The sequence below is a fragment of the Neopelma chrysocephalum genome, unplaced genomic scaffold (assembly GCF_003984885.1).
Source record: "Neopelma chrysocephalum unplaced genomic scaffold, ASM398488v2 Primary Assembly neopelma1_64, whole genome shotgun sequence".
In the NCBI taxonomy this organism is placed as follows: Eukaryota; Metazoa; Chordata; class Aves; order Passeriformes; family Pipridae; genus Neopelma; species Neopelma chrysocephalum.
Window position 1 is genome coordinate 4596718 of NW_020897721.1, and position 17470 is coordinate 4614187.

The 17470-nt window shown below is 54.8% G+C and overlaps 2 protein-coding genes across 3 annotated transcripts in view; one reads left to right on the top strand and one right to left on the bottom strand.

Moving 5' to 3' along the window:
* The window catches only part of ERI3 (ERI1 exoribonuclease family member 3), a 120395-nt gene extending 114864 nt beyond the window's left edge, over positions 1 to 5531 (top strand). The window contains exon 7 of the mRNA XM_027683024.1: positions 3939 to 5531. Coding sequence (XP_027538825.1) covers positions 3939 to 4021 — 83 coding nt within the window. The 3' untranslated portion in view covers positions 4022 to 5531. The remainder of the gene's footprint in view (positions 1 to 3938) is intronic.
* A 3481-nt stretch (positions 5532 to 9012) lies between these two features.
* The window catches only part of DMAP1 (DNA methyltransferase 1 associated protein 1), a 30447-nt gene continuing 21989 nt past the window's right edge, over positions 9013 to 17470 (bottom strand). Inside the window, exons 8-10 of one of the 2 annotated variants that reach the window (XM_027683023.1) lie at positions 14504 to 14576; positions 12366 to 12649; positions 9013 to 11498 (exon numbers count right to left, since the gene is read on the bottom strand). In XM_027683023.1, coding sequence (XP_027538824.1) covers positions 11442 to 11498; positions 12366 to 12649; positions 14504 to 14576 — 414 coding nt within the window. In that variant the 3' untranslated portion in view covers positions 9013 to 11441. Of the gene's footprint in view, positions 12650 to 14503; positions 14577 to 17470 lie in introns of both variants that reach the window. The other variant, XM_027683022.1, reaches the window with a different exon arrangement.

A 17470-nucleotide genomic window follows, 5' to 3' on the forward strand; every position in this document is an offset into this window, starting at 1 on the left:
GGAATGTCTGCCCCCTCCAAGGACAAGGGCAGCCAGCGATGCTGAACAGTGGCAAACTTCAGCCCTAACTAAGAGAGCATCCCACTGCCCCATGCACGTGCACGTGCCGCTGTCCTTGTCTGTCACTGCAGCAAGAGCTTGACAAGCTGTGGAGAGGGCCAGGACACAGGTTTCGAGACAGTGTGATGTTGCTGAGGTTTAAAACCTGGTGGGCTAAGCCTGCCAGGACAGGGAGAGGCTGAGGTGTCGCGTCACCCCACGCTACACTGGCAGCTGGGCCAAAGGAGGGTCCCAGAGGTAGCCAGGGCCCAGCACCTCAGGGCAAACTCGGCCCCGGCCATCCTGGGACATGGGACGATGCTCGGAAGTGGCACAGCAAGGTGAGGGGCAGGGAGGCAGGGCAGAGCCACCACTCCGTTTACAGGAGGCAGGATAACCCCCTGCTGACCCCTTTCACACACACCGCACAACACCCCTAAATCAATTGCATCTTATTATTACAATATCAATATACAATATTCCTACAATAACACCATTGATTTTCTACTCAGAGGCTGCACCTAAGTCTGTTTTAAAGAGGAGGGAGTTAATAGTGCCCTCATTAAAAATCTATAGATTACCCCCCACCCCAAAAAAAGAAAAAGCAGTTTATATTCATTAGGGCTATTGAATATAAAGTAATATGTTTGTGTAGGACATTGGAGTAATGTGATAATCCGTCCGCATATCAGGGAGAAATCCACTTAGCAACCCTGTCAGCTTGACAAGAAAAATGTGCCCATAAAGTCGGGAATACATTGAGGGAGCGAGTGGGAGGAGAGCGGGGGCGCGCGTGCACCGCGAGCCTGTGCGGCACCCGCAGAGCTGCGCCGGCCGCCAGCGTGGGACCACCTTCACCCCAGCCCCCTGCTCAGGCTTGGGACACGGGGGGGCACCCCTGTGGCCCCCGGAGGTGTCTGGGACTGGGGCATGCCAGGTGTGCCGGGATGGGGATCAGGAGGGTGTTCTGCACCCTGCCAGCCTCTGTGGCCCCAGGCAGGGTCACCCAGTTGGGACAGGGCTGGTGGGTGCCAGTCTGGGTGCTGGGGCAACGTTGCCACAGCCACGTGTCCCCTGGGGAGAGCTGGGTTTGGTGGGGGGCCACAGGGTGGGCAGGGCTGCCTGTGCCCTCCCGCCTCCCTCGGACTCCACTCATCCCCCACCCGGTGGTCACCTTTGCGATGGATTAAGCACTGAAAAGCAGCAGAGCAATCCCGTTTGCGCTCTCTTAGGCTGTCAATTGCCATTTTTGTAATAGAAATTCCTTTCACAAGGTAACGACGGCCAGATTTAGAGGATTTCATATTGCTAATAATTCCCCAAACAGCCATCTGACTGTGTTGTTTTAAAAGCCGCTTAGTTTTTTGCTTTGGAGTTTATGAAAATCTCCCACTCTAATATCCCGAGAGCCAGCCTATAATTGTGTTATTAAATCAATCGGAGCGGATTACATTGTAAAATCAATAGATGGCTGTAATTGCATATTAGAAAGTTGTTCTGCTGTTGTTGATTTTTTTTTACATGGATAATTATAATAAGCGTGTTTACCTTAGCACTGATTTGGAAGGAGTCTCACTAAATGACTTATGACGAGCTTGGCACACCCGCTGCCAGGGGCCGTGGCATGGTTTGGGACGGCGAGGACGGTGCTGCTGGCACAGCCCTGTGGCTGGCACTGACCCAACAGGGTCCCACTGGCACCCAGCGCCAGAGCACACTGGGGCTTCGGGGAGGCAGCTGATGGGGTTCAGGAAGCAGCCAGCAGTCCCAGAGGGTCTCCCCAGGGACCAGCTCGGAAGTCCCAGGAGGTGCTGTGGGGTCTTGCTGCCAGTCTGGCGGCTCCCCAGGTCTCTGTGCAGCTCCCCCTCCACCAATATGGAGCAATAGTCCAGCCCTGGCAGCCCACTCCAGCTTGGGGTGATGCTGCAGGCAGGGAGATGGGCAGTGGGGTATCTGGGCTTGTGCTTTCACATCCAAACTGCTCACTTGCCACACACCTCCCACAGCTCACAGGCCAGGATTTACTTTTCTGTTATGTTTTGGGGGCTACCAGGCGAGGGCTGGCTGGGTGGGACAGTTGCCCTCCCCCTGCCTCGGTTTCCTCAGCTTTTAAGCCACTGTTACCCTGTTAGGTCCCGCTGGCAGCTGGCTCCAAGGGGTTCAGCTGTCTGGGGGGCGAGATGGATGGAGCAGAGGGTCCTAAGGACAGTGAGGGTCTCCCTTGAGCAGGAACAAGTGACACCAGTGGGAGCTGGTGCTGTGGCTTGGCCGGGCAGGACACCTGTCACCTCCAGGGCCCTTCTGCAGCCATAGGTGCCACCTTGGGCAGCGGAGAGGACAAAGGGACAGAGAGACAGGCTCATCTCTGCCCCTGTGCCCATCAATGGGCTGGGGACACCCCTTCTTCATCGGGCTGTCCTCATGCCCAGCTCCTGTCCCCTGCCTGGCACACCAGCAAGGGAAAGGAGTGCCATGAGAGGGGCTGAGGGGACACTTGGGAGGCACGTGGCTCTGATGGGGACATTACTTATAACACTGCCAACCATCAGCCAGGACGGTCCCCGGCAGCTCAGGGCAGCCTCTTGGGGAGCTGTGTGTGGGGAAAGCCCCTGCACCTCCAAGTGACACTGGGGGACAGGTGATGGCTTTGCCAGTGTGTCACTGGGTGCAGCGGGGCAGGGCAGCACTGCTGGTCTGTCAGGGAGTGTCCAGGAGGCCGGGCAGCCCTGTCCCTGCAGGCAGGCTCCTGGCAGCAGGGTAGAGCTGCCCAGCTGCGGGGGGCCCTCAATCCAGCACACGGCACTGTCAGCAGGCAGCCTGCTGTCTCCTAGACAGTGAAATATGGCCACAATTAGCCCGGATACAGTTCAATTATGATAAACAGCGTTTGCACCCTTTAAGCCGTGATTAAAAGGCCTCCTCCCGTTGATAGAGAGACCTAATTTCACATTATTATTGCTGTAGCTTGATTATAAAGCACTCCCTGGATTTACAGTTGGGAGATGGATGTGGAGGCTTCTTTATCATTTACACATCAGTAATGATGCAGCCTTTCCTCCACCACAACATCCATCCAGCAGTGGCGGGGAGAGGGGGGCCTTGCCTGTGCCCCCCCTTGCTGGGGCACCCTCTCCCTGTGTCAGCCGGGCCTCGCTGCCACACGCAAGTGGGCAAAGTCACCCTTACGGTAACAGCTTGATAAATGGGCGGGCGGTAATGAAATGGAGACATCAAGGCGTGGGGCGAGGAAGAAAGAGTGGTAATCGGAACGAGTGGAGCTGTCCCGAAACGGAGGGGAGCGGGAAGAAGGATCGCCTCTGCGCCGTGTGCTGTCAAGGGAGAAATTACACATTTACTCTTGCTTTTTCTTAAGGAGACGGCCCTCATAGATCAAAACATGGATTTACAAGCCAATTTTCAACATGAAATATAGACACTAGGAATCAATTTAAGCCCGGCTTCTATTTTAGCAAACGGTGCCTGAGTTTAGTCCCAGGTAAATAACACCAGCCAGAGCCTTCCCCCTTCCCGACTTGCTGCTTTGCCGCGGCCTGACACTGGGAGTGTCTGTGGCTTGGTTGTCCCAACCACCTGCCACTTGTCACCCTGTGGTCGGTGGGCATGGGACAGCACCAAGGGCTGGCTCTGGTGGGAACAGGGATGACCCTGACCTCCAGGTCCTGGACATGGATCCATCTCAGGATGGGTTGTATCGGGATGCAGGTGGCCAGTGCTGGTGAGCTGGAGACTTTGCAATCACCCCACATCACTGCGAGGTCCTTGGGACAGAGTGCCTGGACAGGTGGGGACACAGCCCCAGCGTGGGATTCAGGGATTGATCAAACAACTCCTGCTTGTATTGTGTCTCTAACCCACTATCTGTTGTGCTCTCTCTGCAGATGACTGTAAGAACATCGCCAACATCATGAAGACACTGGCCCATAGAGGCTTCATCTTCAAGCAGACCTCCAAACCCTTTTGATCCCCAAGGCAAGCCAGGCAAGGGCTGCATGCGCCCGGCGCCGGCGAGGCGGGGAGGACGGGCTCCAGCATTAAAAAAAAAACGGCAACCGAGGCCAGAGGAACCGACACAAAAAAAATCTCAATTTCAGCTGTTAACTCCAGTAGAGGTTGTATATATGGGAAGGCAAATCTGTGTAGACCTGATGTGACTCCCTCTCTGGGCTGCTCCGGACATTATGCCATGCTAGCGGACAGCCGCGTAGGGCGCTTGCACCACATTTTAGACTCGTAGTTTGTTCTTTTTCTTTGGCTCCTGATTTCCGTCCCTCCCTCCATATCCCACCCCGTCCTCCCTCTCCCGCCCCGTAGCCAGAGCATCCCCCATCTCCACCCCGGCATGGGCCGTACCCACCTTTCCTTCTTCTTTCTCTTCTCTGGTTTTATGTTTTAAGGCCTCGATGGCTGCTGCAGCAAGGCCGGTGTGTGCCTGCACTCGGGCAGCGCTCACGGAGGCTCAGCGTGTCGAGACGGCCCCTCGCCCTCTCCGCCAGCCCCCCCGCCTCTCCCCTGAGCGCCTTTTCCCCTTTTTGAGTCAACACTAACCCCTCTCTGACTCCTGTATGTGACAAACGCGATCCGTCTCTTTATGTTCAAGGTGAAGTGCCTGTATTCTCCGCTGCAGAGCCCCTGGCAGCCCCACCGCGGGCTGCGGGGCCCCAGAGGGCTCCCTTCAGTGGGGCGGGGGCCCGGCGGGCGGGCGGGCGGGCGGCAGGAGGGAGGTGACAGTGTCCGCATGGAGCCCCGTCCAGCCCCCGTTCCGTCTGCTCGTGCCTCTTGCGGGGCTGGGTGGGATGCCCGGCCCTGTCCCGTCCCCGCCCATCCGTTCCAGCTCCATCGGGGACAGGCGCCGCAGCACCGCGTCCGTTGCCGGCGGTGGACGTGCCCGCGCTGGACCCCGGCCCGGGGGCACCCGAGCGGGGCAGCTGCAAATCTGCAAATCGCCCCCGGCCCTGAGCGCGCTCCCCCCCCCCGACCTCCCTCGGTTCCCGAGCTGAGGCTCGGCCCCCCCACGTGCCCACGTGCTGTGCCCCTCGCAGGTCCCTGCGGACGCTCAGCAGCAGCTGGCTTGTTGCCTGAGAGAGTTGCCGAGCACATCCCCTCCGGCTGGGTGGGCTCCCGGCCGGCCGGGGCGGTTGGGGGGCAGCCACGGGGCGGGCTGAGGGCGCACGTCCCCTCGGAGTCACCCAGTCCCGGGGCCCTGCTGAATGGAGCCCTCGTCCGGGCGCTGACCTGCAGGGAGGCTGCAGCCCCGGGCCCGTGCGTGCATGGCCTGGAGCGAAGCCGGTGACGGCAGCCAGAAGGGCAATACAGGCACTGAACTTGGCGGTACATGACTGCATGGTGTGTGGTGTTCCAGTTAAACCAACCGATAATGCAACCCCAGCATTTTCATTGTCTAGTTATTCCAATCCTTGCTGTAAATGTGCCACATGAATAAAGTTTGGGGGTAAAGGAGCCCGGGCTGTGCCCATGCATGTGTGAGTTTGTGTGGGGGGCAGAGGCAGGGGTGTGCCACCTGGGTAGGTGGGAGCAGGGTGCTCCCTGGGGTATGGCACGTCCATGCTCCCCGGAAAGGCAAAGTCTTGGACTGTGAAAGGGCGGTTGAGGTTCCTGGCTGCTGGGAACACTGCCCTGCTCTCCAGCATGGGCACTGTGGGTGGGCAGCGGCCCCACCACCACCTTGGCTTTGCTCGTGCCCCAAGGTAGCTCTGCCCTGAGGCTGCCACCAGCCTGTCACAGCTGGGCCATACCCACGGGTGCACACCTGGTGCAACGTGACAGCCGCTACCACGTCCCACTGGCATCTGTCCCTGCACCCTGCAGCCTGGCAAACCGTTCCCACACAGCCACTGCTGCACTTGGAGCATCTCGGCTACAGGCTGGGGCCAGCATGGCTCTGCCCTGGGCACTGGGGCACCCGCTCTGCCCCAGCCAGCAGAGCCAGCACAAGTGCAGCACCGGGGAGTGCCAGAGCCACACCCAGCTGGGCAAGAACTGCCACCATTTCCAGGTGCCCAAGAGACCTGCCCGGAGCCAGGGTGCCACCAGGTGATAGGGTCACAGGTATCCAGCTGGCACCAAGTGGGCAGCTCCCAGAGGGAAGGGGCAGCCACTTGTTCCATGCAAAGGTCACAGGGGCTGTACTGGCTCCCTCTGCAGCCCCGATCAGCTTTATTGACCCATTTTCGATGGAGTTGTCTAATTAGTTTTTTATGAAAACTAAGAACTTGGCCTTTGCCCTTTACTCCTGCAGGCAAGAATGTGACTCAGAGGACATTGTCACAGTGGATCGATGGCCAGTCACACTTGAAAGGCAGGTGGAGGGGACACGGGGTGGGCAGGAGGGCAGTAGCCCAGAGTGGGGCACACAGCCAGGGTTGCCTGTGCCAGGGCTCCCACCACGATGCCTCACCCCCTCCAAAGCCCTGCAAAACATGAGGTGCAGTGACCAGGGGCACCTCTCACCACACTGAAGCCTTGGGCAGAGCAGCAGTAGGAGGAACTGTCCTGACAGTGGGGGGACAACAGGAGTGTTTCCAGCAGGGGCATCCCCTCACCCAAGCAAGGTGTAGGTGTCAGGCACGCAACAGCTGACGGAGGTGAGCAGCTGCACAGGGGTTGGGCATGTGGGATGCTTGGACGGAGCTCCCCAGCCCGGTGTGGGCAGCGCAGCAGCAGCCTGGAGCAGCACCTGGCAGCCCCAAAGGCAGCAGGGGCTGCTGCAGCAACTCCAGGTGTCACCTGGTGACTGAGGCAGATGTGCTCAGGGACAGCCACCGGCAGCCAGGGCTCCCAATAGGGTTAGCAGTGCTCAGCCTGCCTGAGGTGGAGGTGAGATAGCTCCGTGCAGGCTCACCAGGGCCAAGGATGGCTCTGCGCTAGTACAAGTGATGGGTTCTGTATTTGCAGAGCATGTAAAAAAAAAGTCATAAACCACAGCCTGCACTAGTGGCCACAGGGCAGCCATGGGTGGCCTTGGGCAGAGCCCTGCACAGCCCTGTGGCCACCCTTGAGCACCTGCTGCAGGTGCCCAGAGGTCACACCACTCTGAGGGCAGATGGGTTTGGGGCCCTGGTGCTGGGCAAGGGATGGTTCCCATTTTTCTCTGGAGCACTGCAGTGTTTGCCCCAGCAAGGCCCCTGTCCTGCCCCACGGCTGCAGGCAGCTGTCCCTGGCGGCTCTGGGATAGACGGCACTGCCCCTGCACACAGCTCCACCCCTCCTCCTCACCCTGCACAGGGGGCTCATGGCTTCTTCATCTTCTTGACAGAGGAGGTGCTGGAGGCCAACTCCCTTCACTTTCTCTGCTCCAAGAGGGAGACAGAAAACGAAAGAAAAACCAGGGTCAGCAGGTGGGAGTGCCTGGGTCGTGCAAACACACCCACCTGTCCCAGAGCCAACTCCAGGGCTCCAGCAGCACTCCGGGCAGAGCCCAATGGACCACACTGCCTGGTTGAAGGGAGAGCCAGGTCCTTGCACGATGGGAGGGGCAGAGCTAATCCAGCAGTGACAAGGGGCTGGGATGGCACCCTCACAGGGGATGTCACCTCCCTGACATGGACAGGGCTTTGGAACGGTCAGGAGAAAGGGGCTGAGCTCTGCAATGACTCAGTGGCCCCAGGAGCCCTGACCAAGCAACCTGGCATGCACCAAGCCCTAAGGAGCAGGGCCTTGAGAGAGGGGCAGAACAGCTCTGTGCTATGGCCAGCTGTGCCAGGGATGCTCAGCATGGGACAGGGCACAGCCTGGAAACCCTCCTCTGCCATCCAGACCTGCCGTGATGTGGCCCAGGAGCAGAGCAGGAGGCTGTCAGAGAACCACAGCTCCTCAAAAAAACTCACCACTTCTCTGGGCAGTGTGCACTGATATGCCCGAGTGTAGCTGCTGAGCTCCGGGGAGCCTCCCCTTCAGAGGTTTCAGGGCTGAACCTGGCGTAGGAAAGCTGGGGCCATTCGTACCAACCGAGATGGCACCCTGGGCACGGCTCCCTGGGCACGTCACTACACCGCAGTGAGACTGTGCCAGGCACTGCACAGCTCTGGCCACGACCGCGGCAGGGTCAGCACCCAAAGCTGGGCTCTGCACGGGGGGTGCCCCAGGTGTGGCAGAAGCACCAGGTACCCCGTGCCTGGGGACACAAGGTGCCAAGGCCCTGGGGCACCCACGGCACGGCACGACACCGAGCCCGCTTTGCACAAGGCAGCGCAGGCAGCGGCAGAGGCCAGCACTGCACCAGCACAGTGACTCTGGTCAGGACGCTGACATGCCCAGCCCTGCAGCCATCCCTGGTCCCCAAAGCCTGCAGAGCCACTGGCCCAGCTGGCAAACACACAGGGATGGACAAGCACCGACCCGCTCTCTGGAACGAGCCAGGCCTGCCCATCCCTGCCCCTCCATCCCTGCCAGTCCCGCGCGCGTTTGCTCCCGGCGGCAGCGCACGCACGTCGTGGGAGGCCCCGCTGCCTCCCCCGGCGGGAAGCAGCCCCCAGTTCCCGCCGGGCAGACGGCAAACAGAGCATGGAATTTGCACGGCTAAAAGTTAAATACAACACACACACGGATTTCGTCAGAGGCCCTGGCACCGCTGCCTTCGCGGGATCCGATTAACAGGGAAATAAAAGGGCCAGAGAACCCACACAGCAGAGTGAGCAGATGCCCTATAAAAATCAAATACAGGGTAATCAAGGGGACCGAAAGGTACATTTAAAAAAACAAAAACCCACCCTGGAAACAAAGGAGCTGGGCTTTGTGGCTTTCCTGGGAGGGCTGCGGAATTAATGGGGAAGAGCACATGTGTTTGATAATCTTTATATGGCAAAAGACCCATCTTTCAAATATGTCACAAATTCATATTAATCACCTTCCTATTGCCTTCCGTGGCACAGCTATTCCAGTTGCCTCGGGCAAAATTGGGAACTGTCTGGTTAAAAAAAATGTTTTACATTATAATTTACAAGAGCTTACAAGTCTAGTTTCTTTTAATGGAAAGAACGATTAAAAAAAAGAGAGGAATATATATACACCCTGGTATATATACACTATATATATTAAAATATATATATATAAAAGACAGATATTGTAACTCCATCTGGAAAGAGAGAACGTTTGATCTTAACAATGTAACTTCTAGCTTTCAAACAGGCTCAGAAAACAAGAAGTCAGCAGGAGTTCAGATAAAGGAAGCTTAAAAGTCAAATAATTCTGACTCTGAACCCGAGACTTCTTAGACTCAAGGTCCTTTCCTTTACCCATTAATGGGCTGACTTGTGAGCTCAGGAACAAAGTGCTGCAATGTGAGGATTTCTGAGAGTCACTCATTACAGATCACTGAGTGGAGTCTGAGTTGCGGAAATCAAAGGATCCAATCTGGAGTAACTGGCTGAACTTCTGCTTGGAACTAATTTGTTCCGAGTTCGGCTCACCTTTCACCTCCCGAAGGCCCCGAGTAAAGTCCCTACCGGGGTCAGCCTCAAACAGCACTGGGGGGATCCCAGCTCCGCTTTAATGGTCAGCAATGGGCACCGCAGCCCCTGGGAGAGGGTGGACAGGCAGTCAGGGCAGGGAGAAGTGGTGGACACGGTGGGGCAGGACAGTGCTGGGCTTCCCGCTGCCCCATGGGCTCTCACTGCTGAGACAAGCAGGTGCCTCTCCCAAGCTGGGCTAACACACCCTGCTGACATGTCCCCCCTTCCCACTGCTGGCCAAGGCGGGTGGTGGCAGACGGTTGTTGGCACAACAGTATCTCAAAAGAGCCTGGTGTGCCTTTGCCCATCCATTCCAATTCCTGGAAATGAATCCAGGCATGTCAGGAAGGGCTCAGGAGTCAGTCCTATTTCCAGCTTTGCCACTCACTCCCTCCAACATCTGGAGCAAGACACTTCTCTCCAGGGAAACAAACCTGGCTTCAGGGGAGCAGCTGGTTTGGAGGCTGAACTAATCCACGCTTAATCCAACATGTAGAGTGCCGTGGACAAGGCAGTGCTAGACAGCACAGAGGGATTCTCCAACTCAGAGGAATTTGAAGCGGGGAGATTAAATGATTCCCCCAAAGGCCCCGGCAGCTCAGTGGCAAAGCACAGGCTTGAACTCGGGAGCTCAAGGCTGGCGTGGCAGGGTTAAACCTCTCAGTGAAGGGCAGGTGTCGGCTGCAGGAGGCGAGGGAGGGAGGGAACGGAGGGAAAGGCCACCACAGAGCACGGCTGTGCTTGCCCTCCAGAGCTGCTTGTTCCCACCCCCACAGCACTGCCCCTGCAGGCGCCCTGGGGTGGGGGCAAAGCGCTGTGCTCGCAGGGGCTGCTTCCCCAGCGCCGTGTCCCGGCCCTGCTGCCTCCCGCCCTGTCCCCACCGCACCAGGGCCTGGGACACATCAGGGCAATCGCTGTGCAGGGTGGGGACACTTGCACGCACCCCACCAGTCAAACAGCCAGCGACTGCCCCAGCCACCCCCCTTCTCAGCCCTGACCCAGCCCACCGACCTTCCAGAGGCCAATTTTCAGCCATGATGCTGCGCGAGAGGCACCAGAACGGCTCCTGCCGGCTCTGGGCATGGCAGGGAGCATCACCAGGACATGACCTCCACTCGGCTCAGCCTATCCTTGGAAAAGCCGGCTGTGGGCTGCAGGCTGTTGATCTCTCCCACCACCACATTGCCCAACAACCGCGGGAAAGGTTCAGGGCAAGAACAGTGACAGGCCCTGCCTGACCCTCCAAAGATATCTGAGCCAGGCAGAACATGGTACAGCAGTCCCATTCTCCTCCTCTCCAAAATATCTCTCCAGCTGGGATGTAATTTCTGCCCCCCCTCAAAAGGTAGCAAAAAATGGTCACAGTGTGAATGTGCTTGACCTTTTGTCTTGGACTAATCTAATTGTGTCGTCTTTGTGTAATCAGCCGGTAAAGGTCAGTGCTGTATTTAACATGGGGGCCCTTTAGGTACTGAATTTGCCTTGCAGTGAATTAACTTGATTATATTTCTTTCAAATATGTCAGAGACCAGGTCAGTTTAACCCTCTCTGTGCTGCCTGGGCCCACCCCTTTGTTTCCAATTCTAGGAGGTGGCACTGGGGAACAACGTGGTTAGAAACACATGCATGGGCTCCCTCGTCCTGCAGCCACGGCCGCCACCACCACCACCACCTCTTCCACCTTCCCAACAAGCCAAGTCCCAAGGGAGAGCAAGTGTGCTGTAAATCAGCCCGAAAAGTTTGCAAACCAGGACACTCCAGACCACAGGGAGAGAGGGAGGGAGGGGTGAGATTCCAGATTGAATGCAGTAGGGAAAAAAAAAATAATTCAGAAGACTCCTTTACAAACATGAACCTGTCTCAGTGGAACTCTTCCTTACGACTCCATATTGTCACAATCAAATAGGACATTACTCAAGTCCAGGTTAACGAGTCGCCTCTGCCGTTGACAGATAAGGTGTTCTCAATATCCTGCAATACATTATACATTTTAGAAAGTAAGGGTCTGTGCCGCTACCAGGGGCAGTGTGTCTGAGGCGTCGGGGATGCCACGGTGTGGAGATGGGCAGCTTTCATCAGGCAGTTCAGCTCAGCTGTGCCAGGGGACTGCACAGAGGGGAAAGCAGCCTCAGCTGATCCCCAGGCATACCCTTGGCCCTGAGGCAGTGGTGAGGGGCTGGGCAGCCTGCCCTCCTGGAGGCAGGGAGGAGAGGCCAGTGATTCACATCCTGCAGAGGTACATGCACAGGACATTGCCACGGGGCTCGCACTCAAAGAACCCCTAGGTCTGGCTTTTCTTTCTTGGCACTGGAAGTAGGGTATAAAAACACCCCTTTGCTCTTCAAACACCTCTCTCCTTCCCAAGCCTCCTGCTCCAGGCAAGGCTACTGCTTGACCCCAGAGTCTCGGGCAGGTCATGGCTCATCACCTCAAGACTGCTTTCCCCACTCGCTTCCCTCTGCTGAGCAACCCTTGCGGGACTGTGTCTAGACGGAAAATGCCTCAGGCCTGCAGCTGTACTGTTGCTGCCCTAGAGCAAGCTCTCATCACCCAAAGCCTCGCTGCTTTGGTCCACGGTGGCACCCACGTCAAGCCATCTGCCTGCATGCAGGATGTAGAAAGCCCTGCTGACCCCACCTGTAGCACCAAGAACACTGTCCAGCACAGGAGACAATCCCAGAGAGCAGCACTGGGACTTTGGGGGGGAACAGGCGTGTTCTGCTCCCTTGGACGCGCATGCCTGGAGGGAGAGCAGGGCAGCATCCCCAGCGCTCGTCAGGGCATCTGCGTCGGAGACCTGAGTGCTCCCTGTTCTGCCCCCCCAACCTTCCTTCTCACCGAGTTGGGGGTCAGTGGTGCTCCTACTACATCAATGATCTGGTCCTTGGTATCTCCCTTGCCCTCCTCGATGCCAAGCCCTGTCTGGCCATCTGGATGGGCACCTTCCACACTGAGGGGGCCAATGCTCCCAGCTTTGGCCAGGGCCTCGTAGCGGTGCCGTAACATCTGCAGCTCGTACTCGCAGTTGGCAAAGGCTTGTTTCAGCTCGTAGAGCAGCACCAGGTCGCTCCGCAGCTCGTTGAACATCTGCACGATCTCCTCTGTGGGCATAGGGTTGAGATCTAGGGAGAAAAAGGGGTTCTGTTAAACGACTAGACCTACAACCTTACAATGGAGAATCCCTAGAAAGGTCCTGGCTGCCCTTTCACTCCCAAAAAATATATGCCAGGAGCTTCACTCCCATCATATGCATCAGTAGCCATCTCTAAGGGCTGCAGACCTGAATTTTCAGGTTGTCCTTTGGTTCTGGCCAAGGACTAAGGGTGAACCTGCACGTCCGGGATTCAGCAAGTGAAGGATGATGGAAGACACAGATAAGATCAGATGACTGAACCTTGCTACCCACCAGGTTACATGAAGGGAGCTCTGTCTTACAGAGATACTGTATCCACATTGCCGCAGGGTATAGAAGAGCTCCTGCTGTTCCCTACACCTTTACCAAAAAAGGGTGGACAGGCTGAGTTCCCTTGCCTCTCTTGTCCTCCTCCCAGGGTAGGACTGAAGCAGAGAACTGCTCTACTGCTGTGTTACAGACCTGTTTGTAGCAGGGACTGGCAGATCACCACCCCAAGCCTTGCCTTCTGCTGCACCCCACCATGCACACACACAGAGCCAGGAAGAGCTGCAAGTTCTGGAGAAGAAAAGGATGAAGCTCTGCACGTTTGCCCTGACATACGTCAATGGCCCCTGTCTGCAGGGCTGCCCACACGACCCCTTCCTGCCAGCACTGTGTTCACCCTCACAAAGCCCAGTGTGGTTCTGCACTCAAAGACACAGCAGGGCTGGAGCACCAGGAAGCCCTCAAGATATGTGTGTTCTGTAAGGCAGGAGTGGGGAATCAGGAACCTCTCCTTATCCTCATGGAAAGTGAGCTCTCAAAAGCACTCACGTCCTTCCCCAAGGCTTCCCTCGCAAGCACGAACAGTAACTCCCTTAGTTTTACAGCAGAAAAGGGAAATTGTCCTGGCTGAGCCACTTTGACCAGCCACAGGAGGCCCTCAGAACTGCACACAGTCTCCTAAACAACATACAGAGCCATAAACCAGTTGACCCAAAAAACTAACAAGACTTAACAGAAGCCAGTGCTGGGAGCAAGCTCAGTAATCTCTTGTAAATCACTAATAAGGCTTTGATTTTTCTTCTTTTTCTCTTTTTTTTTTTTTTAAATCCCCCCCAGCCACAGCAGAGGTGGGGGGTGACAGGGAAGGGATCATCAGGTGTCTAATCAAGAGGGACTGCATGCTGGGACCTGTAACACCTGAAAACTGTACCCACTGCACAGAGAGAAGCCACTGGCCATGGGCTGCACTTCTTCCCCTCTAGCCACGAGCAGGTATTGTATGTGTTAAGTGAACCCTTCTCTCTGCTGCTAAGACACTCGAGTTCAAGAGTGAGGGATGTGTGTTTACTCGCCTTTCAGCAGAGATGCTCCAGATTTTCACACAGCATGCAACCTATAATGGGGGGATGAACAGTCCCAGATGCATTTTGGACTTGCCACCGTGAGCAGTAAATTAAGAGGAAACGAAGCTTAAAAGCAAGACAGGGCAGCCCTGAACAATGCATGTGCCATGGTCACTAACACACTTAGAAGTACCTCTCCTGGCAAGGCTGAGATTTGCCTTCCTAATACTGTGCTGCCTCTCTTGATGGTTAAAAAGGCCCAAACAAGAGAGAAACAAAGGCTCTTTTAAAAGATTTTTCTACTGGGAGGAAAAAAAAAAACCCTGTGCATCTTGTTCTGGCTTTTACCCTCTCTCTTTTTTTTTTTTTTAAACACATAAAATATTTTAAAAACCATTCACATACTGTTATTCAAGAAACTGGCTGTATTACTAGGGGAAAAAATAGCCCATCTCGAGAACAAAGGCTACCTCTGTGTGTCTCTTTCTCTCTCGTGTGCCCCCTTTACTCACCTACTCCGAGTTCCATCAGCATCTGCTCCAGGGCTTTAATCTTCTTCTGTCCCACCGAGCTTGGCAGTTTCATCTGGAACACAAAGGTAACAGAGCCACACAGCTCAGAGATAGCCCTCACTCACAGCCGTCTAGTTCAAAAGGCAAGAGAGCTTTTCTTTTTATAGTGCAGGGGGAACAAAAAAAGAAAGGGAGAGAAAGGAAAATCAAGTGGTAAGAGAGGGAGACAGGGGCTGAAAGTTTTCAGACTAGGTCCGAGGGCAGGTATTGAAAAGCCCGGTCGTGAGGGCTTTTATTTTCTCTCTCGTGTGTGTGCAAGACACGCTGTTTTACAGTTTCCATGTGTCACTGAATTAACAACAAAAGTTCTTCTTGGCTTCAAACCCTCTCCTGCGGTGCCCAGCCCATCAAAGGGCTCATTTACACAGCAGCTAATGTGCAACGCTGCCCTACTTTATTCGCTTTAGCCGGCCTGATTAGACTCATGCGCTAACAGACTCACTTCTCCTTTTACCTGCTGAGCCCCAGACCTGTGGGATTCATTTACAGAGCAGGCTTTGTAACAAAGGGGAGAGACAGAGAGAGCACAGTTACTTGACTGGCGGAAGTGTGCACACACATTTACATCGGAGCTAAGGGGCTAGGTGAGAGAGGAAGCATCAGATGTGAGCTATGAAAGAGATTCAGAGCTGGCCAGGAGAGGAAGAATGCATACACTTAGCAGGGTCCTTCCTCTGCATTCATTTGGGCTCTAGCAGGAGTGCTAGCTGCTCAGACCAAGCATTTATTAGATTACCAGCAGCACAAATGCAGCTGGCACAATATGGCAGAGAGAACAGGTTTCTAAGCCCTGCAGATATATCCAAGAAAAACTGAAAGCATTCAGGTACGCTAGCAGACACCCCATGAAAGAAATGATTCTCAATGTCACATTGCCAAACATCTTACTGCACCCAGGCATGGGCTGCCTCTCCACATCCAACCCTGGATGCCCATCACCAACCCGAGCTGCCCAGCAGGGCACTGAACAGCCAGGAGGCAAGAGCATCCTGCAGCCTTCCTGCACTCCACTTACTGATCAGTGGCCCAAACCTCGGCCAAACCAACCCAACACGGCTGGGAATGACCTGAAGAAAGAGACATTCTTCACTCCACCCTAAAACTGGCCTCTCAGGTGAGCTTACTGGGGGATCCTGTGGTCCCCTTACTTCCCATAAGTCACATGCTGAAGTTGCCAAAAACAGACAGCCCAATGCCAGTTTCCCAGATTAGACCCATCTTTTCCAGTGTTCCCTGCCCCACACAAAAATGACAACCAGAGGCACCAATTGGAACTCCTTTACTTGGGGGACACAAAGAGTTAACAGAGCCCATTGAAGAGCTCTGGACACACAATACTTGTGTGATTATCACAGCCCTGAGAGTCTGTCTTCACCCCTGCCCCAACACCAGCATTGTGGTCTTTCTAGCCAAAGGCAGGACTCCCTTCTGTTTAACACCAGCTGGCAGAAGCACGCTGGACACCAACCCAGCTTCAGGAACAAAGGACAAGAAACAGGAAAAGTTCATCCTTGGCTAGGCTAGGTGGACAGACAGGAGGTCTTGGTTTGTTGGTTAGAGGAAGAGCACAAGCTTTTCTCCTGGGAGGCCTCCATTAGCTCAAGGAACTACTGGCAACACAAATGATTAACCTGGCAAAGCCTTCAACTGTGATGTTTTGCACGTCTAGCTCATGTCCCACAGGAGTCTGGTCAATGAATACTGAGCCAAAGTGTTCACTGACACTCCTGAAGATTAGAGGATGGAGCAGGGAGAGGCAGGACAAATTAATTTAACTTCAAAGAAAGGAACACTAGAGATGCTCAGGAGGAGTGGGGCTGGGAGTTTAGTTTAAAAACACATCAATTAAGCTTCCTTTTAATTCAGGCAGGAGGATCTGGCCTGCAAACAGGAAGGCTTCATTGGTTTCTCAAAGCAAGAGTATATTTTAATTTTACCATCATTAAGAAAATGTTATGATTTATGTGGCTGCTGTCGGCCTAATATCTTTAGAATTTAGCTGGCTAAGCCAATTCATCTCTAAGACTGATGAAGGCTGATTGCTCTCTATGCAAAATGTATTAAAACTAAATGAGCAGTCTATTACTCAAACGCTGCTGATAATCTGTTAGCCAGGGTCCGTTAGCTGGGCTGCCTTGTTGCAAGAGAAGCCTTCATGCCCTGTACAGCTCTGATAAGCCCAGGCTTACTTCAGAAAGCCCTTCTATGTTTTAGTCTTTTAAGCAGATGTCCAGAGAAGCACCAGAGTGCTGGAAGTGGTGCTCACTTGCCCTCATTCCCAAAGAATGAGGCAATCCACCAGGACCACATGTCCCAGCCAGTGGCCCAGAGAACAGCTCTCTGGCTTGAGATGTGGGCACTGGGACATGTGGTTTCTGTGGGCCACATTTCTGCATTAACAGAATTGCCCACTCTGGGCAATATTCTTGCTTACACCACAGCTCCTGGCATTTTCTTGGTGTTGTCATGGATCGAGTCCTCTGCAGGGGCTGAGGAAAATTATGTTCCTCGGAGAATTCCAGTGAGCAACCACAGCTTCCGAGGTGAATGGCATTTGCCCTTTTCTTTCCTTCCTCATAGTAGACTATTATTGTTATTTATTATCTTTAAAGTCCCCATATAATAATAATACCTGGGAAACAGATTGCTCCCGTCAGAAAACTGATTAGCCGAGGTTTTTGAGGTTACTATATTTTGGATGCTCTTCTCCTTTGACAGCCTCTCCCTACAGTCCTCTTTGCAACACCAGCCTGTGCTTATAATTACACAAACGTAGCTTTTGATTTAAGGACTGTAATCCTTTGTCCCTGCTATAAACAACCTGCATTAAACACATGAACTGCATGTACCAAGAGAAAAATAAATAAAGAGCTACTGAAAATTGTGTGAGTCAACACCACAAAGCCA